The sequence below is a fragment of the Leptidea sinapis genome, chromosome 7 (genome assembly GCF_905404315.1).
Source record: "Leptidea sinapis chromosome 7, ilLepSina1.1, whole genome shotgun sequence".
Lineage (NCBI taxonomy): Eukaryota > Metazoa > Arthropoda > Insecta > Lepidoptera > Pieridae > Leptidea > Leptidea sinapis.
Genome location: NC_066271.1, coordinates 12109719 through 12133292, shown reverse-complemented (window position 1 = coordinate 12133292; position 23574 = coordinate 12109719). Strand labels below are relative to the sequence as shown.

At 36.5% G+C, this 23574-nt stretch overlaps 1 protein-coding gene across 1 annotated transcript in view; it reads left to right on the top strand.

Moving 5' to 3' along the window:
• Nucleotides 1–10481, top strand: part of LOC126965245 (sialin) — an 89747-nt gene extending 79266 nt beyond the window's left edge. Inside the window, exons 9-12 of the mRNA XM_050808743.1 lie at nt 121–268; nt 2092–2232; nt 3127–3212; nt 4405–10481. Of these exons, the coding sequence (XP_050664700.1) occupies nt 121–268; nt 2092–2232; nt 3127–3212; nt 4405–4593 (564 nt within the window). The 3' untranslated portion in view covers nt 4594–10481. The remainder of the gene's footprint in view (nt 1–120; nt 269–2091; nt 2233–3126; nt 3213–4404) is intronic.
• Nucleotides 10482–23574: the final 13093 nt, after the last annotated feature.

Genomic DNA, 23574 nt, shown 5'->3' with positions numbered 1-23574 from the left:
TAAATTACATAATATGGCAATATATAATTATAATAATTGTATGAATAATGTTCTAATTCGCAATAGGCGCCATCTAGTGTTGGCTATGTTAGATGTTAACAATGTACGATACAATTCCAGAACGGTCTGCTGTCGTCGCTGCCCTACCTGGGGAAGTACCTGTGTGCGCTCGCGTCGTCCGTACTGGCGGACTCACTGCGCCGCACAGGCCGGCTCTCCACCACCGCTGCCAGGAAACTCTTCACTGGCTTCGCTGTCGGACTTCCTGGTACGACGAAATTGACACATCCCACTGTCTTAGGACTATATTTAATTGCGCCACCGTGGTGTCCGTAAGCTACCAAACTAGACACCATACAGACACTAGAGTCATGACGCGTCCGAGTTGCTCGCGCCACCATATTGATTGCGCCACCAAACAGACACCAGGAGAGTAACTCTCTATAGAGCTCTGAGATGTATATATTTTGTTGGTAACGGCAACGGCAACTGGTTACGCCACCGTGGTGGCCGTAACTACAAAACTAGACACCATACAGACATCAGAGTTATGATGCGGCCGAGGTGGTCGCGCCACCATATTGGTTGTGCAAGCAAACGGACACCAGGTACTCACCTGTAATCTCTCTGTAGAGCTCTGAGGTGTATATATTTTGTTGGTAGCGACTGGTTGGGCCACCGTGGTGTCCCGGTGAAATACTATCCTATATACTGCGTCAAGTATAAATTGGCGCTTAAATGAGTGGTCTCTTAGTTAATAATAAGTTAAAAGATTAATAATCTAAGTTAATAATAAGTTAAAATATTAAATATGTTTGAAGAAAAACACAAGGTAAAGCTTAACTGTGTAAAAATAGTACATTGTTAACAGAGGGTCGAAAAAATCATTTCCCGAGGTATTAAAACGCCCGAGCGCAGCGAGGGTGTCTATAGTCCGAGTAGGAATTGATTCTTTTACCCGGGTTAAACACTAATTTTCATTTCAAATATGAGGAAAATAAAACTAGTTGTTTTTTTAACCTAATATATAATAATATTAGTAGTACCAATTTAAAATTAATTGTCAAATTAGGACGATTCGTGAAATTAAAAGTTAAAGTTTTGTTCAGAATGTTTATGCTCTTTGATATATTATGACATGTAAATATCATCAGACGATAGATTCCATGGCGGATACTCTGTCAATTAATTTAATTCCGCCACAGATACATAACTGAAAGTATATCAGTATCCCGCCAAGTAATGTCGACTTTTTAAATTTTAAATTACGTCTTATTCCGCTCAAAGAAGTTTGCGCTAAGTTCACACTGGCTGTTTAGAAAGTTATTACGTTTTTTCTTTACTTCAAACTGTTCATAGCTGACAGCAATTCTATTTTTAAAGTGCATTCCGGCCCTTAGGTGGGAAGTAATTCGTATGAATTTTTCCCTCCCTATGGAGGGAAGCAGCATTTTCCACCCAATAATCAGATCAAAACCACATTACTTTCCGACTATGAGAAATAAAAAAAAAATTACCTACTAAGGTATAAACCAAAATCAGCAACAAAAAATGGACATTTATAATTTGTATGTATGTATGTATAGGCAGAAGAAGTGCAGAAAGTATAAAACAAATAACATCCATGCACTAAAAACACTTTAAAAATAACTAATTGTTTAGATTTGAAAGAGCGACATCTCAAGTCAATTTCCTAATATTAAGAACAATTATTGGAGTTGAGCAAGTTATCAACAGTAAAGTAGATCCTGTAGATGGAGCCACAACGTGAGAGTTGAACAAGACATACCAAGATTTATCAACCATATGTCACTCGAACGGTTGGCTCAGGAGAGCGCTCGGATGGAACTCGAGAGATCGCGGGTTCGAGTCCCACATTGTTCATAAATTTGGTTAGTTAAATTAAGTTGAATAATTAACTAATTGTTAACGTTTTTTACTGCATCAAACAAGAATCACAATATCATTCAGGCAGGTGACTTTTTGCATTAAACGGTTAAGTAACATTAAAAAAAAAATAAAGAATAATGGTCGAATGACGATCTATAAGCGACCTCTCTAAGTATTCATTGAGACGTATTATGGTTACAGGTTTAATGATGATAGCGCAGGCGTTCTTCGGTCACGACCGCGTGTGGTCCATCGCTATCTTCACCATGGCGCTCACCATCAACGGCGCCGTCACTGCCGGCTACCTCGGCAACGGACTAGACATCGCACCCAGATTCAGCGGTAACTAGACATCTGCTCTAGCCACTAGAGATCGAGTCGCAAAACTTAGAGAGAATTTGACGAAGCCAGGGTTTAATATTAAGGCTGCATTACATCAACTAACAATAGCAACCGTAACCTGTATAAATATCACTTGACAGGCTGTTCCATATGTTTGACAGCAATTTTTTTGTGCCTATTTGAAGCGCCACTCTCGAGCGTCCAGAGAACTAATTTTGACGTATAATACAAATGGCTGCGAGAGAAACGTACAATACTCTTGAAGCATTTTTGTATTTTGAATTAATTTTGGTCGTTTTCCGTGTTATTTATACTTCAAGAATCAACTTAATAAAGTACACATTTGTTTTTGCAAATAGTTTTCCAACCGATGTTTGTTTAGCTGATGTTTTAGTATCGCAGACTCTCGCTACATGGCCAACAGCGTCAAAATGGCGAATATCAAACAGGCACAAAAGCACTTTGACAGCCGCCAGTCCAGTGGTATATAGGTCAGTGACAGTAACCGTCCAATGTTCGCCGGTTAGACCTGTCAAAAGTATCATATAAATATCCGATATTGATTTATTAATATTAAATTAGTTTTATAAAAAAAAAACACATACCTGCAGAATCGAGCATCACATTCCGCAGTCAATGTTAAAGTCAGTGTTACTGTTAACATTAAATTTGACTTATCCGAAGTACACATACCAAGTATTATTAATAATCTATTTTTTAAATTCTTTATACAATAATTAATGATTTTTATAATAGAGATTTGTAAAAATTAACTATATAATAATATATATATATAAATAATTAATGTCAAACATATTTATCGTTTGATAATCTGTGGAAAGTGCCTCATATATTTACCCGTGTGTGTGTATTGTACGGCTGTGTTTGTCGCAGGCACTATATTTGGGATCGCCAACACTCTGTCGTCTCTGGGCGGCTGGCTGTCCACCTTGATGGTGGGGGAGCTCACCAAGGAACACGTGAGTCCAGTTCATGTTATTATATTTATTTATCTACACCCATACTTTAAATCCTCTATTAAAGATTCTAAAACAGTTAGCTTATTACATCAAAACACCCAATGTCCTAATAACTATTACAGCATCCAAACGAGTGTTGTAATGTTGTACTGAATTTCATTATGGGTACTGAATCATATTATGGGTGTAGATACAGTCTTGTATGCAACTATTGACAGTTAGGTATTAAAACATGAATGTGATAATAGTATCACATGAGACTCCATATTATACAACAGTTGCATAAATAACTATTATTTAATAGGTACACCCAACAGAATTACAACAAATACACAATTAACAAAAAACTATCAGCTAAATACAAGGTAGAGCTACAAGTTATCGAAGGTGTGTAAACAGCATGTTTAGCATAAATGAATTCAAATTCAAAAACACTTTATTCATGTAGGTCACAAAAATGACACTTATGAATGTCAAAAAAAAATATATAAATATTGTTTCTTATTGAATTTACCGCTACTTCGTAAAGGGTAGAGCTAATGAGAAGAAGTAGCAAGTAAAGAATAACTATTAAAATACAATAATAGTAGCGATTTTAAAACTAGCTTTAGGCAATGTAGAGTACTTTTTGATGCGATGCTAATATTCCTGTGCCCGGTAATGATTATTAACCGGAGCGAATATCACAGTTAGCATTAGATCAGCCAATCAAATACTGACGCCTCTGTTGTCTCTCTGTTTCCTTTAGGAAACTAAAGTATGCCATAACAAAAATTTACAACAAAGACTAGACAATTGCGGCGCAAACAAAATTAATATAGTCTTCATAAACATTTGGGCTATCGTAAGTAGCCTTATTCATGAAAATGAATTTTCATTGACTGTGCTATAATGCTACAAGATATTGCCTTATTTTAATGCAGTGTAATGTAATGCAATATATAACACGAAATAAGATCTGGATGTTATTTCGGCTTTCGATGGCTGTATTTACAATGTCCTGCAGATGAAGCCGTAACCTCAGAGTTGAACAAAGCATACAACATTTTATGACGATATGTCACTCGAACGGTTAGCTCAGTTCCAACTGAGCACTCGCACGGAACGCGAGAGTCGTGGGTTCATAAAATTTTGTTTTCAAATTTTATTTGTGTATTTGCAAAGATTGTTATGCTCAATTAATAATTTCCAGAATACTTACGAGCAATGGCAGATCGTATTCTTCATCCTCGCCGGCACCTACATCAGTGGCGCCCTCTGCTTCACGCTGCTCGGCTCCGGAGAACTGCAGCCGTGGAGCTCGCCGCACACCGCCAAAGACAACGAGACGGACAAACAGACACCCGAACATCAGCCGCTCAAGGGGCAGGAAGACGCGTGAATATATGTAACGACTAGGGCAGCACAAGTTATCAGGTCCTATTGACTTGTTGAATCACAATGTACACACGAACATATTAATTCTATACACGTGCCATATGAAACATACTGCTATCAAATTATTTTGTCCCTTTCTAGCAAATGTGAAATAAGTTCTGACAGAAAGGGACAAAACAATTTGCGATGGCTAAAATGGCTGAATCAGCTCATGACATTATCATAAATAAAATAATTAATGTTTAGATCTTAATAATTATCATCTCAACCTTAATAGCCATATTTTTTTATGTGATCCCCTAATTTTAAACGTTCATATAAATATATAAGCTATATTTCTACTATGTTCCCAAAACTCGACAAAGAAAGATTAGATCGGACTATGGGAATTTGCGTTGCGGCTGAGTTGCACCTTTAATTACTAATTTTCAAAAAAAAGTGAGAATTGATTGGCTTATTAATTAATTGAGCTGCTATTGAATGTCAAAAATAGAAAGTTGGTGAATAAAAAAAAAAGATTCCATCCAACATCTTAATACTCTACTCTCGAAAGCAGATATATTTTCATATACCCCTGCTTACAAATTGTGAACCCCCATTTTTTTATGCTACGTAGGTACCTACCCTTCTGATCGGGGGACCACCTTAGAAACTAATGGCTTTTATTATGTTTTATTGTTAGTATTATTAATTCCTCATACATTGTCCTATATAACCTCGGCGAGTTTTTTAAGAAGGTAGTAATTTAGCGATTCAAGTCAGTAGGATCGACAGTAGACTAGTATGTTCACAAGTACTCAGTCAGTGCTAATATTTCAGTTGCAAAGTGCATAAAGTTGTTCTTTAGTTATTAAGAAACAAGATGCAAGACCAATATTCACACAATATTTAAATTAGTGCAAATTAAAACAGTAAGAGGCGTTAGGCATTAGGCGTTACTTTGCGGAAATCCATAATTATACAAATAATTTAAGTTTTCTTTAGTGTTAATTCCACCAATATATGTTTTTAAAACAATTCGACACGTAACAGTCTCTGTTTGCTTTATAGCCATTGATCTAGCACGAAGTGATACATGCTGCAGCTGTATATTAGTATACATCTCAATAAATGTTGATGAATCAAGGCCAGGTGGGACTCCACCTAAAGCATACTTAGTAAATATTGTGAATCTGGTTTCAATATACTGTTTCTGGTAATGAGTATATTGTTTGACAACTTTAGAAATCATCGAGTCTCTGATATTTTTATCAGTAACTCGCTTTGTTGAAGTTATCATACACACTATGGCACATGCTATATCAGATTTAGGCAAATATTGTCCTCCTGATGCAGCACTTTCATTTATTATCTGAAGGCACTCACTTTCCTCTACACCTAATTCCCTAGACATGTCATTAATCGAATCTCTTGAGAAAATAGCCCCACATAATGGAGTTTACAATTTTGACTGATTCTTATTATAACAAAATGTTATTGCCTTTGAAAACGTTACCATTGATAATAAAGCAGCTTGACGAAATGTTAAGATTAACTTGCCATCTATCTGCTTGCTAAAACTCATGTCTTTAAATGTTGTTATTATGACAACTTTAATTGTTAATATTTTCTTTCCACCTTCATCCTTTGCATAAGGAAACCTTACCCTAATTGCCTTATCTCCCTTTGTCTTACGCTCAGATCTGATAAAAGGGCCATATTCAAATAATATTTTTGCAGCAAATTCTAAAGCTTTATTTGGCTTTCTATCCATTAATTCATCATTGAAATCTTTACAGTAACCAAGAAAAGTTGCCTTCAGTCCTTCAAAATCAAACTCTGTAGTTGAGTAATTGTTAATAAAATCTGGTGTTATACCTAGGACAGTTAAGGTTTTCTTTATGTCTGTTGTGGTTACGGTAGATGGTACTGCACCGGATAACTGGAATTCTTGCACATTGCGATCACTCTGCTCCAATCCTAAAGTGTTCAAAATCTGGTCTGATGTGATAATTTCTGCCATATTTATAGTTCAGAACTATCTTACTATGTTCTATAATATGGTCGATAATCTCAATAGATATATTATGTCTAGATGACAGGTATTCAGGCAATAACAACAAATTTGGATCAAATTCGTGGGAAAACACTGTAACTGCTTCAGTTGCTAACAACGAGCCCTCAATACTAATAGTGATGTTATTTACGTGTTTCGCTTCTACACGAGGCCTCCTCAGGACGTGTTGTCTCGCCAAAATCTGGCACGAGACTAACAAATATTGGCGGTATTAACACTAAAGAAAACTTAAATCATTTGTCGAGCAAATCTAATTTAATCTTATTCGTTTGTTGTTCTTTTAACGTGGTACGTGTGAAAACGCGTTTATAGCAATTATTATCGTTTTTTAACAACTATATAATTTATGCTTGAGCTCAACCCTCAAGGGCTGAACAACATGAAAAATTCGGTAAACATATTATAATAAGTACATAAACATTTTTTTATCGGTTTTGTTCCACCTGCGTATAATATTGCGTTTTTTATTTATTTTAATTCATAATAAAGGTTTTGTTAAACAAACCGATTGAGAATGGTCTTTCCAAATTCGCCGCCGACAGTGGACAGTACAGTTAAAGTTGAAAGCTTATCTCAATTCCAATCACAATGTTTCTCTGTGCTGCTTACCTACTCTTTCTTTAGTCATCTTGTGCTGTCTGTTTGGGTTATTAATCCAAAGATTTCCCTGGTACAGCGTCTTGTAGCACTTATTTGTACCTTGCAATTGACATATTATTTCTGAGGGTAGTTACAAAATCACATTTTCTGTCTTGGTTCATTCATATGTTTCATATATTTACGAAACTGAGATAATATTTAATAATTTATTATTTAACTGATATTGAATTGTACAATTTTCGAAAAATGTAAATGTATACTGTATACCATAATATTAATTACAAGGTTTATCATTGTACACATGTTTCAGAACACTTTGGTGAATATTGAGACTGAATTAGGAAACCAATATTTTGATATAGATACTGTTTAGCTCCACGTGTACTGAGACGCTTATTGTGTTAAAATAACATCCAAATATCGACACGAAGACATAGTTCAGAAATTGTGTATATCAAGGATAGATTGTCTAGGGATATGCATTTTATATTTGGACGTTATTCCTGAAAAAGGTTCCAAACCACAATAATGTCGAAATTGAGTTAAGAACATAAAACTGGTCACTTGATTCATATTAACAGACTGACAAAAAATTGCAGCCCTACTTCTTTAAATGACATCATGACTTAGCAGCCTAACCCACATTTATAGAATACACTAATATTTATTAAACTTTAAACATAAATTCCTTAAAATGTGATGTTTGTGGCTTGGTCGTTTTTCAGGAACTACGTCCATTAAAACCAGCAAAAATAACCCCGAAAATATAGTTTTAAATAATAAAATGGAACGTCTGATCATATTTAGATAGAATACAACAATAACGGGGTGATAAGGGAAATATGCAAGGACAAGATTCCTTAGAAGGCTGTACATAAGTGTATGTGATTTATTTATTAACGTCGACCCGACCGTGCAATGGACCACGATATCGAGACGGTTGGAAACCCGACTCATGCTAGATAGAATAAGTGGTGAGGATTCTCGACGAGCCATGCTGTAATCTTCAAATGTATCATTAAGTCTAAAGATTTATTTTGCCTCTTCTATATGATCAGTGCCTTTTTTGTGACGACCCATATAGCCCAGTGGTTAGTGTTCCTGCCTCCTGGGCATATGTGGCACATATAGGTTCGGTTTTGAATCCCGGTAGGTGCAATCATTTATATGATTAGTTTGGATGTTTGCATCCGAGTCAGGGATGTAAATAGGAATAATAGTACAAGCTAAGTTTGGGGCAAGATAATTTTAGCACTTTTAGCTTGGTTGACCATATTGGAGATACAAAAAAAACACATTTTTCGTTGAAAGGATATGGGGCTGATCGCTACCAAAAATCCCCGTCATCAAGATTGTTACAGCCGGTTTATATCTCGAAACATAAATCGAGACTGTTAAATATTGTTGCATTGAAGATTATTTGCAGGAACAGTTGAGACTCCTTATTATTATCGCTTACTTAGTTAATTATTATAAGTATTAAGTACCTATCAATTATTTATTGTTCTATCTCAAATATATTTAGGAAAATTCATAGCGTTTTGTGTTTCATCAGTGGGGTAAGGCGCGGATAACATGTAGTGCAACGCACATAATTAATCAAATATTTATTGCAGATTGCTCTTTATCTTATTGCTTACAATATTATAAAATTTAGCGTTAATTCCGATAAGTTTCATACTTTGAGACGTGTTTTTTTTTTGCCTGCACACAAGGCATCTTCAGGAGCTATCGATTAGCCCGAGACGAGAGTCCAGTCGTAAAATAACGCATTCTAATATTTTAATTATTATAAATAAACTATATTTTTTTTTGTTTTATAATAATGAAAATATAAGAATTTATTTTATTTGATTAAACATAGAAAAAGAGCACTGTTACAATATTATTCAAAACTTAGTCATTTAGAATCATTATTTTCTTTATATTATTATTAATAAACATTCATTAATAACTATAATAACCTACATTCATTAATAAACATATTTAGTGCGTTCACATTAGTTGCTAGAAATAATCATAATTATTCAAGTATTATTTTTCAGTGTTGGTTGTATTTGAATTAAGTTTCGCACTTATACAGATCCGCGCCTGAAGTTGTAGACAGATTGGAACTGACAATAAACAAGCCTCAATTCGTATTGTAACACATAGATTTAAGAATAACTCAACTTAGATCATTGTGTACACCATACGCTGTAATGAAGAATATTTTTCCTTATGAATGAATAAAAACTCCTTACCCCCACAAACTCCATAGTCGTTGTCAACAAGGAATAGAATATGCATTGTTGTATTGTGCATTTCAAGATCTGTGATATAGAGGCTTGTCTATGGCATATCGTTTTGTATCTGTGGTGGAACATTTGAATTTCGAATTATTTGGTGGCTATTTGTAGTTCCTAAATTACGATCAGTATTTTTTTTCTCAATATGTCAAAACCACAGATAATAAACAAGTTATGAAGAATCTGTGAAGACACAAACCAATAGTAATGGGTAGCTGATTCCTGAATGTATAATAGATTTAGTTGCAATACCATTTGTCGAGCAAACATAATAATAATAACGTGTATGTATGAATGAATGTGTAGCAATATTTGGAATTAAAATGATATTTGTTTGTATAGATAGAGCGTCTTTGAGTTTAATGTAAAACTTAAATATTTTTTTCGAGAACACACCGAAATTTAATCGGCATTTATTTATCATATTATTTTTTTTAAATATTGTTTAAGTTTATTATGTGACAGCCAACTTAATTAAATTAATTCTGCTGTCATTACAGTAAATTGGAAATAATAGAATCTACATATTTATTGCAACCCTATGTTTCTTCCCAATTGAAGATGCAAGGTTACTAGGAATACTTATAAATATTTTGTAAAAAGGGAGAAAAATACACTCATTTACTTTTAATACTAATCTTCATTCAACACTCATTATTTGTTCCATCTATAAAATAATATATTCTTGTTCGCGTGTTTTAATTCACAGACAATTATACTAATTCCACAGTAGGCTCTGTCTATACATGCTTTAAGTCAAAGACAAATATTAATTATAAAATTACTGAATGTTTAGCATTGAATGCTACGGTGTGTGAGAGTTACTGTATCAAATAAGATATAATGGCAGAAATAAGACAATGTGTTGATTATAATATATTATAGTAGGTATGTAACAATTGTAATTTGTAAATCGTTTTTCTTTTCAATAAAGTTTTCACAAAATTATATTCGTTTTTTTTTCAAATAGATTTAGTATGTTCTCATAATTTTTTTAAATTATTGATAACAGATAACTCAAATTTGGTTGTAAGGCTGAAAAGATTCCGGGTCCCAGTCCCTGCTATCTGTTTGCGTCGGACGAACAAAAATGATTGTCTTTCTGTGTGTAGTGCATGAGAGTAACAAGAACTCTTGCAACATTAGATGAAATGGGTTAAATGCTTAGATGACAGAATAATAGAGAGTTTTAACAAACAATAAAACTTACCTATTCTTTTTTCTGAGATATCCGGAAACCATATTGAGTCAAAGCCTTGCCTTTCAAGAGTTTTCGATGCTAGCGACATCTCCCTTCCGGTTTGTGCGTGCAGTGCCACCTAGTGTTTCTTTTACGCACTAAAGTTGGAATGACGCACAAAATCTTTCCCTCGTTATAAGACTCAATGTACCAGGTAGACATTACCTGGATTCCAGATATCTCAGAAAAAATAACAGGTAAGTATTATTGTTTGTTAAAACTCTCTATTATTTGTTTCGTCTTCGAAATCCGGAATCCATATTGAGTGATATGTTTATTATCTTCTGGTACTCTTTACAATGATGCTATAATGTGTTGATTACGTAAATAAAATTAAATAAGAATTAATTCAAGTCGATATATTAATTGGTATAAAATAAAGATCAAAATGTCATTTATTTGACAGCATGAAAATAATTAGATAAGGAAAGGGACTCGTGATTATTAACATTAGAAATGATTTGTTTCTGATAGTACTTCGGAAATGTGTGTTCTGATTTTCAATTTCCCGTGGACAGAATGTGATCGATGCTAAAATTTTCTAACCAGTTTAAGGATCCAACTGCCGAACGAACTGAACCAGGTCGCGCATTAGTTCCTGCATCTTTAAGTGCTGATTTTACCCAGCCCCCTATTATTGTCCTCGTAGCTGGTCGTGGACTACCCCTGGTTGTAATATATAAATGACTGAGTTGCCTTTCTCACGGCGTTCCTGTGATACCTGTATCAGACGTCTTATCTAGTACACACAGCAGATCTTTTGGTTGGTATTTTAAAGCATTTTCCACCCGGACTGTCTGTGATCAGCCTTATCAATTTTCGAGCCGAATACTGGCCAAAGCAAGACTGAATCACCTTCATCTATAAAGTTTCCTGAGCCTATATGCAGCACGGTGAGATCATGGACTCTTCTGCCGGACGTCAAAAATAACAAGATTGCAGTTCGTTTAGAAACTTCAAACATATTATTTTCATTAGGATTGACTTTAGATAAATGACTTATAAGAATTTTAGGATCCCAAATAGGGTGTTTTAAAGCTTTTACTCGTGATGCCGAAATTGCTTTTAGTATATGCTTAATAAGGAAATTTGAAGATAAATCAACGTTATTGGTGATATTGGTAAAAGTTGAAATCACGGATTTATGAACTATACTTATAGTTCTATAGGCAAGTCCTTCTACATTGTGGGGGTATGCTAAGTATCGTGCCACCTCTGTAGCAGAAGGAAATTTAAAATTTGTTGAACCCTTAGCACACCACTCTTTCCATTTTCTCCATGCTGGCGCATAAGTGTTAAAGAGAGTTGATTTTCGCCAAATGGATAGCAATAAGGCTTTATCTTCTTCTGACCAATCCTCGATTACCTCTGACCACCCAAAATCAGCCACGCTTCCAACTGGATTTCTTGTATTCGAGCATCCACGTCCTTGTGTCAACCAGTACTCTGTGAAGATTTGCAATGCGAAACGGGGCTTGTATTGCTCTGCGCTGGATGTCGGCTATCCAGAAGGCTCTCGTCCATTGTGGGGCTATCAATATGTAAAGACCCTAAGCTTCGTTTAAGTGCTGCAATACCAGAGGAATCAAGTCTGGCGGGGGGAACAATCATGCCAGCCGAAAGTTCCAATGTTGACAAAACGCATTGTGAAAACTCGACTGTCTAGAGTGTCTCTCGTTACGTAACAGTCCACCACATGAGCCGTATTTGATGCAAACAGGTCCACAACTGGAGTTCCCCACATCTGAAATATAATTTGAGTGGCTTCGTTCGTCAGATGCCATTCGGGTAAGAGGTCCCTTCGGCGTGACAAGGCATCTACTTTGACATTGTACCGCCCCGGGAAGTACTGAGCTGTTATGCATGTGTCCAACTCGTCTAGGAGAACCAGTAGCTTCTTTGTCAATTTGAGTAATTTCTTTGACTTGGTCCCACCTTCCTTGTTGATATCAGCTACCACTGTGCTGTTGTCGGTTTGGATCAGTATGTGACATTGGGGCAATGGATCCTTCTTTTCCGATATTGCTGCAAAAACTGCATATAGCTATTTGACATTTACATGCCAGCGTTTCTGTGTCTCTGTCCACTGAACTTTGATCATGGATTGTCCAACCTGAGCACCCCATCCCATATCGGAGGCGTCCGTTGTTAGGAGATGGGAGAACGGGGGACTGTGAATCGGTGTCGTACCCGAGGCTGCGTTGTACCACCATTTCATTTCTATCACGACAGGTTCTACCAACTGAAACGATTGATAAGGGTGTAGTTTTGGGAGTTGTCGACTGTAATATTGTAACGTTCGGCAAAGTTGAGTCTCCCCAGTAGGGACTAGGCCTGTTTGAGGAACCAACTGCCTTTCGACATCTGTTTCTGAAGTGCTTTGCGGAGCGTAGTGCACTTCGGTCCTGACAAGGATCTCGTGTTGTGTTCGATGTCCCATAGAATTCCTAAAAACTTATTGACGAGTCGGAGCCAGAACAGATTTGTCGAAATTTTTCGTATCTATGCGTGTGTCTACAGGTCCCATAGTGGTAACGCAGAAACCATAAGCAGAGATCATATCATGGGCTGCGTTCAAGCGGCAATTGACGACGTGCTTGCACAGATCCCCTCCGCTGAAATCGTAGTCTTGGGCGATTTCAACGGGCACAATGCCTAATGGCTTGGATCACGTACCACAGACTGCGCAGGGCGATCTGTGCATAATTTTGCATTGGCGTATGGTCTGTCCTAATTGGTTGAGTCGCCAACGCGGCTCCCGGATGTGGATAGCCACATGCCGTCCTTATTAGATCTTCTGCTGACTACACATCCCGATGGTTACCAGGTCTTTGTCGACGCCCCTCTCGGAACGTCCGACCATTGCATGGTCAGGAGTGTAGTGCCTATCCGACGCCAACGTCGCAGACCACCAGCGACCCGCCGCGTTTGGCACTACAAGTCAGCAGATTGGGAGAGGATAAGTTCCTTTTTTGCATCTTTCCCTTGGGGCAAGGTTTGTTTCCCTTCGGATGATCCTAGTACCTGCGCCATTGCAGTAGCCGATATGATACTGCAGGGCATGGATATTTCTATACCAAGCTCTGTAGTACCGATCGGTGGCAGATCACAGCCCTGGTTCGATGCGTCAGTTAAAGCAGCATCTGACTGCAAAAAACAGGCGTATCGAACTTGGGTTGCGGCGCTGGGCGCAAAGGATCCAAACTGCAAAGTTCTTAAAAGGAAATATAACCGTGCCTCCAGATTTTTTAAGCGGCAAATCGCCCGTGCGAAGTCTAAGCACATCGTCAAAATCGGCGAGCAGCTTTCCAGTTACCCGACCGGAACACGCAAGTTCTGGTCGTTGTCGAAAGCTGCTCTTGGTAACTTCAGCCAGCCGTCCATGCCGCCGTTGCACATGAGGAATGACACCCTGGCTCATACGGCAAAAGAGAAAGCCGACCTCCTGTGCGCTCTTTTCGCCTCCAACTCGACTCTTGACGACAACGGAAAAACACCGTCGACCATCCCGCGGTGTCAGAGCTCTATGCCTGAAGTACAGTTCAGACAGAAAACTGTTAGGCGAGCTCTGTTTTCGTAGGACGTCAGGAAGTCGAGCGGGCCGGATGGCATTTCTCCAATCGTGCTTAGAACGTGTGCCCCTGAGTTGACGCCGGTGCTAACGCCTTTATTCCGGCACTCTTATTCCAAAGGCGTAGTCCCTGACTCATGGAAGTCAGCCCTTGTCCATCCGATCCAAAAAAAGGTGACAGTTCGGATCCGGCGAACTACAGGCCTATTGCTATCACCTCCCTGCTCTCCAAAATCATGGAGAGTATAATTAGTCGCCAGCTTTTAGTATACCTAGAGGGTCACCAGTTGATCAACGACTGACAGTACGGCTTTCGCCATGGACGGTCGGCAGGTGATCTTCTGGTATACCTAACACATAGATGGGCGGCGGCTATTGAAAGCAAGGGGGAAGGCCTGGCAGTTAGCCTGGATATAGCGAAGGCCTTTGATCGTGTATGGCACAAGGCGCTCCTCCCAAAACTTCCATCATTTGGGCTTCCCGAGAGCTTGTGCAAGTGGACCTCCAGCTTCCTCACTGGGCGTAGCATACAGGTCGTTGTCGACGGATATTGCTCGAACCCGAAGCCCGTGAATGCTCGAGTGCCCCAAGGCTGTGTGCTATCTCCTACGCTGTTTCTTCTGCATATCAATGATATGTTGGACACCTCCAACATGCATTGCTATGCAGATGATAGCACTGGTGATGCCGTATACACGGGCCATGCAGGTCTCTCTCGGGAAATCGTCGACCAGTGCCGCAAGAAACTTGTGTCTTCTATCGAGTCCTCTCTCGAGAAGGTCGCGGAATGGGGTTAATTGAACCTTGTCCAATTTAACCCCCAGAAGACTCAAGTTTGCGCGTTTACCACTAAAAAAACCCCATTTGTCGTATCACCGCTCTTCGACAACACTTTTCTTAAAGCCGCGCCTAGTATCGGAATACTGGGTCTCGAAATCTCGAGCGATTGCCAATTCCGTGGCCATCTGGAGGGCAAAGCCAAATTGGCTTCGAAGAAGCTGGGCGTCAACAATAGAGCACGGCAATACTTCAAGCCGGCCCACATTCTAGCGCTCTACAAAGCGCAGGTCCGGCCACACATGGAGTATTGCTGTCATCTCTGGTCTGGTGCACCCCAGTATCTGCTCGATCCATTTGGCGTGCAACGTAGAGCAGCTCGAATTGTCGGGGACTCAGTGCTCTGTGAACGGCTGGATCACTTGGCGTTGCGTAGAGACGTCGCTTCATTGTGTGTCTTCTACCGCATTTATCACGGGGAGTGTTCCGAAGAGCTGTTTAACCTGATTTCTGCCGCCAAATTCCACCTTCGCACGACACGCCACAAATTAGGATATCATCCCCACCATCTGGATGTGTGGCGGTCTTCCACAGTGCGGTTTTCAAGAAGCTTTCTCCCTCGTACTACAAAGCTGTGGAATGCGCTTCCTTGTCGCCATCCCAGTGTCTGCATGTTATGTGACCTTAGATGTTCTGCGATCCAGTTTGTCACTGTGGCCAAAGTCCTTGGTACTGAGGACAGGCCGAAGGGTAAGCAGGTCATCTGGAGCAGTTTCCCTTAGCAGTTTTCCTTTCAGTCTCAGGAATCTGCGATGTTCTCTGGCAATCGGCACGTGGAAATAAGCCTGGCTCATATCAAATTTTGCCATCCAATCTCGATTCTGTAAAAATTGTGGAATGACATGACTGATGGCAGATGGAATTCCTTCGTTTTTACAAATTCTTTTAACTTTCTGAGATTAAATATCGGTCGAAGCGATCCGTCCGACTTCGGGACATGAAAAAAGGTTGAAAGGTAACTGGGAGAAGTTTCGGCTTCCTCTAGAATTTGAGACTTGAGCATCACTTTTATTTGTTGGGTCATTAGAACACTCTTTGGTTTTGAAATATTCCAGTACTACAAGACTTGGGGTGGTATCAACATAAAAGTGATGCGCATACCTTTTAAGATTTGACAGACATGCGGTGGTGCTCCAATTTCATTCCAGATATGATATTGCTTTAGACACCCACCCCGAAATGGTCGCGAGTCATGCACGGCGGTTGAAATGTTTAGTCGGGGAGTCAGAATATTTCTAGACCAATCAATTATTTCTTGTAATATTTTACCCAACTCATCTTTTTGTGTCAAAAGAGCATTCGTCATGGCAGAGAAAGAACATTCTAAAAGATATTGAGGATATTCTTCAGTGGATTGAGAACCAAAACGTTTTAACTCGTCAATAATTTCTAGTTCTACAAATCCAGGTGTCGTAACGTATTTCTTTTGTACTTCAGCAAACCGTACCGAATTCCTTACAATTAAATCTTTGCAATTCTTATTTTAGTGAGGTACTTTTCATTTGATTTAGGACTGAATATGGATTCCGGATATCGAAGACGAAACAAATAATATGATTACTGATACTATAGCGGAAAACAAAATATCTTTAGTTTTTTTATGCAAAACATTTATCATCATCAGCCGGAAGACGTCCACTGCCAGAGAAAGGCCTCCCCCAAAGATCTCCACGACGATCGGTCCTGGGCTGCCCTCATCCAACGGTTTTAATTAACTCGTCAACTTTCAAGACATTATCTGCTGCTAAATATTTCAAAATTTGATGGTTAAAATATCGAGCTGTTCTCTGTTACATTTTTTTATGAAAGTAAGGGGCGAGATGTGCAGGACGTTCAGTTGATGGTAATTTATACGCCCTATCCATTACACTGCAGTACCGCTCAGGATTCTTGTAAAACACAAAACTTGAAAAACTCGCCACCTCGATACATAAGATGTCAAGTCTCATTTGACCAGTAATTTCACTAGCGACGGCACCATTCAGACCGAAACAATAATGTTCACTCATTACTGCGGCACAAATAGGCACCGTTGTGGTACCCATAAAGCTTCCCACTGGTAATAAAATCACACATGAGTATGAAAAATAAAACACTGAGTTGTAACTTACAATATTTTATTGAAGAAATACAGCACAGCCTAGCTGTCCCTTCAAAGATAAACAGTTCCTACGGTATAGTTATGGTTCCGGCGATCTACGTCACAAATGAACTATTTACCTACTCCGTGAGTTAATCTTAAGTTGGTAAATGTAGTTTGGGTCCGACACGAATATATTATATATGTTGATTGATTTTATGCAATTGTGCAGAATGGGTTAGGAAAACAACAAAGGGAACTTAATTGGTTTTGCGGTAAGTATTTAAGGGTATTTCAGATAGAAGACAGTAAATATAGTTATTGTGTCAGTTATATACATCTGTAGTGATCTAAATCGCCAAAACCATACATCACTTGGGCAAGATGGCCGCTCCAACACAAACATTAGAGGCACCATCGTTTCAAGCGATCCATCTCATAGTTACTGATCAAATTCACAGGACATCAGACATTCTCGCATAAGACAAATATTTATGAACAATTAATGAATTAAAACTGATATTTTAAGCTTTTAAACTTTACAAAATACTTTAAAAACCCATAATTTTATTACCGATGCTTCAAAAATAAAAAAAATACAAATTACATATTTTTTTAATAAACGCATTAAAATAGCAAACGCCATATCTAAGATCATTACGGTATCCCAAAATATTTTTAAGAAATTTTGTTGGTTATTCTTAAAAATATAATTACCAAGGTACTTCATTAATTGTTCATCAATATTTTATAAGTACTCGTAATGACTCAAGAATTACACAGATTTTTCATTGTGCGATTTTTTTGGATGATATTATAGCAAGAACGCGTTTAAAATACTTAATAATATATAGAACTACACTCTCGGGAATTACCGCTGTCTATTAATGTGTGTGTGTGTTTGTTTCAAACTTGCGTAAATATCACATAATGAGTGCATACAGCTATAATTTTATAAATATAACACAGATTATAGAAAAAATGGAAATGAGATCATGAAAATCAGTGATACATTGTTTATTAATTTTGTAATTTCCTTTGCCTGACAAATATATGCATCGGTAATAGGTAAAGGGCTGAAGGCGTTGTAAAATTATCTGTTTAAGTATTTAACAAAAATATAAAGTCAATTTTAATGAATTTTATTTATTTCGCGAACAAACATGAGGCGCGTCACCTCCATTATTTCTATGATCTGTGGGAGCACGGAATGCCAAGCATTATCCTTACACTACCTGACATCTAGCGGTCACAAGCACCAAAGTTATATAATGTGTGGATGTAAACTTAACTGTAAAAATATATTATTGTACTTATATTTTACTATATGAGGAAATAATTTCACTTTAATTATGATGAATAAAATAACTTTATGTAGTCAGTATAATTTTTTACCACAATTTTTACCAAATAGTCCAAACCTGCGTAATTTTATTAATTCAATAGTTAGCTTTAGAAAGCTCTAGAATTTGCATATAGCTAAACGTCGCATAGCCATTTAGATAAATATAGATTAATTTGTGATTTTTGGTTGAGTATTTCAGTTAAAACATAAAAGAAAATATTTGCTGTTTTATCCGCATTAATTTGTTTTGTTGACTACTAGCGCTTGCATGGAAAATAAAATGTAATCTCCAATAGCCAGCTTCCAATAAGCCGCATGGTGGAAAGTTTAAATTTTAATGAGATTCGTTCGGTCATAGATCAACCCTGCCGTCCTTAAAAATAAACTTGAATGGCTGATTCAACCAAGTAGCTACGAAATATGTGTATTAATATTATATTAACTTAAGATTTGTATCACTATTTAGGGAGAAAATTGGTATGGTTAGAGGGAGAAACAATATCGACAGTACTCCTCCCACTCTTGTTAATAACTGTCAAGTATTTATAACAAGTACTAAAGTTCAATGATTACATCTTAATTAAAACATACATGATTTTTTTCTAAATAAGCAATTACTTTAAATCTTATAACATTATAATTAATAGCAATCAATAAAGATAAATAGTTAGATGGGATTACGAAATATTTTTAATATATTTATATTTAAAACAACAATTTGGTCGTTTCTTTACAATTACACAACAACCACGGGTCAAATATAGCTTACATCCTGATATCATAACAAACGAACGGTTCAGACGCCGCGGTTTATAGCATCCAACGCAACGACTGTGTTTGTATTACCCAAAAGTGAGTGTTCATTCATATTTGGAATGATAAGAATCATAATTGGACGTAATTCCAGAAAAACGTTCCAAACCACGATCATATCGAAATTGAGTTAAGAACACAAAACTGGTCATGTGATTCACATTTTTATATGATATCATGACTTAGTAGCCCAACCCTTATGTATGGAATACACTAATATTTATTAAACTTTAAGCACGAATTCCTTAAAATGTGATGTTTATGGCTTGGAACGTTTTTCAGGAACTACGTCCAATTATTCCTTAGAGATTATTGCCTCTTAGTTATCTGTTCACTTTTATAAATCTGAGTTATGAAAAAAACAAAAGCTTGGTTTTATAAGACACCACAAGTATATATATAAATAAGTACAACAATCTACAGATTGGTAGAACTTCGCTTAGCCGAGAATTTAGTGAAAATTGCCCTACTGGTGGTTTGTCATTATAAAACCGCGGCGGTTGAATCGCTCGTTTAGTCGCACAACTACAAATTACTGATAAATGACCCTAATTTAATTTAATACACATAATTGACATATCTAAACCCGAGCTACGAAAACAATAAACTGTTAAGAAACAGACTAATAAATTGCAGTTAGATCGAGACAGTTTACTGTCTGGTACGAGTGCAAGAAAGACGGGTGCGTCAGATGCCGTATCTAATAATACTTACTTTACGTGCTCTTGTGAATTCGTGGAATTGTATTTAATATTCTTATTTTTTGCAAAATCTTTTTTGTTTAAACCTTTTAAATTTACGATAACTAAAACCAAGATTCATAGACTTTAGTTGGGTTAAAAAAAGTATGTACTTTATAAGTTTTCTAAGCAAAATACTTATTTAATAACGTGTGATTCACGATTTTTTAAGCGTCTTACTAATAATTAACATTTAGGCACCTCCATTTGTTCCATATAACCATACCTTAATATCCAACAACAAATTTCATTCTCTGGGAACAACTTCATTACGTAAAAGCATATTCTATAAATAGCTTAACTCTATGAAGGCAATATTTCAGGCTAAGGCTAGGGCAGAGATTATTTATTTAAGCTTTTGAGTGACTTAAAGCCATTGCCATCAGTGATCACTTGAAAGTGTTCACTTCTCGCATGTAAAATTAGTTAAATAACGAAGAAAACGATAACTAAATATATAAGCCCATATTATGTAAAGATTGTCAACATCCCGTAAGCAAGAAATGCTTGCATAACAGTTGACGCTTTACAAAATATGTTTACGCTCGAGATTTTTACAAATTTTATTTGGTTTAAATATTTTTCAAACGATGTGTTTACAAATGTAACGTATCTCTTCTCAGAACACATATTTTACTACACTAGGTTTCGGATTTATCATGTACTATGTATTAACCCTCACAAATTGGTAAAACATTAAAAATTCTGGGATTTTCAATCTACCGTCATTAATTTTTCAACACACATTTGCTAATAAGGTAAATATTAATGCATTTTTACGCTCATAATCCAATATCATAAAAACGCGTGCTGTTAACTTTACATTACCGCACTAGAGCAGTAATAGTATATTATGATACAAGTGAGATAATTTGCTCATTACATACGAGGGTGTGAGTTGCGTAAATAAGCCGAGTGTAGTGAGCAAATTCCTCACGAGTTTCATACGCACTTTTTCAACACACTTGCAAGTAAAAAACAAACATGTATTGCATTGCGATACAAACAAAATATGAAAATTATGGGAAATGGCGCGCAAGTGTTTTTTTTTGCACACGCCAAATGTAAGGTGATTACATATAGCCTACTTCAAAATTATAATTTTAGTGATAAAATGCATATATTTTACAACAAATTATTGTGAATTATAAGAAGGATATATTTTAATAAAAATTAATGTTTTTTCGTCTTAATTAGGGACAAATTGTTTATTTCAAAAATGGCTTTTCCTCTTTGTTGTTACAAAAAAACTGTATTACACGGTTGAATTGAAAATGCTCTATTTACTTTCATATAATTTGCAGTTAGGTACTAACTTTACTTTATAGGGATAATTTTACTATGCACGTGTGTGTTATAGTTCGGTTTATGGCCCCAAAACGATGTAATAAAGCTCAATTTACGAACAAGTGTGTCGAAAATTTATTTGTTACTATAAATTAGCTGGGTCTTTGATAGCTGTATTTTTCCACACAACTTTATTGAAGATTGTCGTAGGCATTAAACACGTGTGTATGAGATTCTCAGCTTCCTTATCGCGGAGGCCTGTGGCTCGCGGGTATATGATCAATATAGCACACTAGATTTATAAGACCAGTTCAGAACACTAGCTGCGATTATTTGGATTACATCCAAAAACAATTTACTATATAGGTATATTTTTTTTAACATATAATAAGATTTACATGTATTTACATTTACATGTACAGCAAAACAATCACAGCACCAAATTAAAACATACAAACTAAGTTACATCTTTGCAACCCTAACACGCAGTCACACAAAACATAATTAGACTATCACACTACTAAAGATACTTTTAAAGCTCGTTAAAATACAATTAATAACAATCGAACAATGTATACAAACGGCGTTAAAAAATACGTCACTTAAATGTAAGCTCGGATACTTACAACAGCTGTCAGATCGTATACAAGCTGTGTGCGTGTGGTTATGTTAAGCACTTATTACACTACACTGAATTTAGTCGTCTGAATTCAGTGGTTACTGAATTTAGACAAGTATAATCGCATTCAGCATGCTTGCATCCTGAATTTAGAAATGTATGGTTTCTGTCTGACTGAATCATTTGGAAGCCTAATTAGAAACGCATTTAGAAATGTGTAATCGCATTAAGTTACTGATTTCAGTAGCTCGTAGCTCTTTGTGCGTGGAGGACGTATCTAAGTTTTGATTTATGTTTCCGAATAATAGTAATAGCCCAACAAGTTTCAGGGATAATTTTTGTCAGCAGGGGTTGGGATATTACAGAATTTAATTTTAAATATTGATATGAATTTCCTGTATCAATAAATATTACTGTTCTTTCACTCATGTTCTTATTTTTTAATTGAGCCAACTAAAAGCCAAATTAAATGGCCAATTTTTTCATGTCTGGAGTCATCCTAATATACGAAATGTCCGATTTCGTGCTTTAAATGGTAAGTGATTCAGTAATTTAATTTAGAACAGTGTGATCAGAAGCTTCCTATTAATAAGTTGCTTCTGAATTTAGACAACTAAATTCAGTGAAGTGTAATAAGCGCTTTAGCGCCGTAAGTAAATAAATTCGATGTAAAACTAAACACTAATTAAATACGATTGAGAGGGTTCCAACTAATTGACATGAAATGCATTTTGAGGTAGAGTGCAGGGACCAAGATCGAATAATATCTTCACACATTTAATTAATGTTTTATAAATATATTAAATAGAAATAAACTGGAATGGTTACACAATGAAAACACAGAAAGTGCAATGTTGTCAAACCAGACGTCTTGTTACCGATTGTTTCCGTTTCCGTTCCCTTTCTGTCTTTAGCCCCCGAGCCGTATATACATAATATACGAGTGATTAAAGTGATAAGTTAATGAGCATTTTTTCTTATGTCAAAATTAAGTATTTAATATTTCGCTAGATGGCGCTGTCATACTTTAGCAATAACTCTCGTGAGTTACGAGTCTATTACATTTTTTGTTGTTTTCTCTGAATCTAATATCGTGTTTTTTTAAATTGAGGTTAATTTTAAGTTAAATTGAATTGGATTATTGAAATTGATGACTAAGGACTGCTATTTGGATACCGATTTCTGCTTTATATAACGAGTCGCCTACATCTATGGGATTTTTGTTTCTGCTATACGACTAATTGTTTCCAGTATACTACTTAGATCCTAGTAATATGTAGGTAACTAGAATCAAGATATAAAACAAAACAAGCAAAGCGGAAATCGGAATAAATTAATGAAATAACTCAATACGTGGCAGAATAATATTATGGCCGATGTTTGAAGCTTATTACTATGAATCAGGAACTCATATGGGCCGTTAGAGCACCGCCATCTAGCGGACCTTTCGGAAAATAAAATTGAAAAACGCTCATTGTTTAAAGTATTTCATTAAATAACATAAAATAC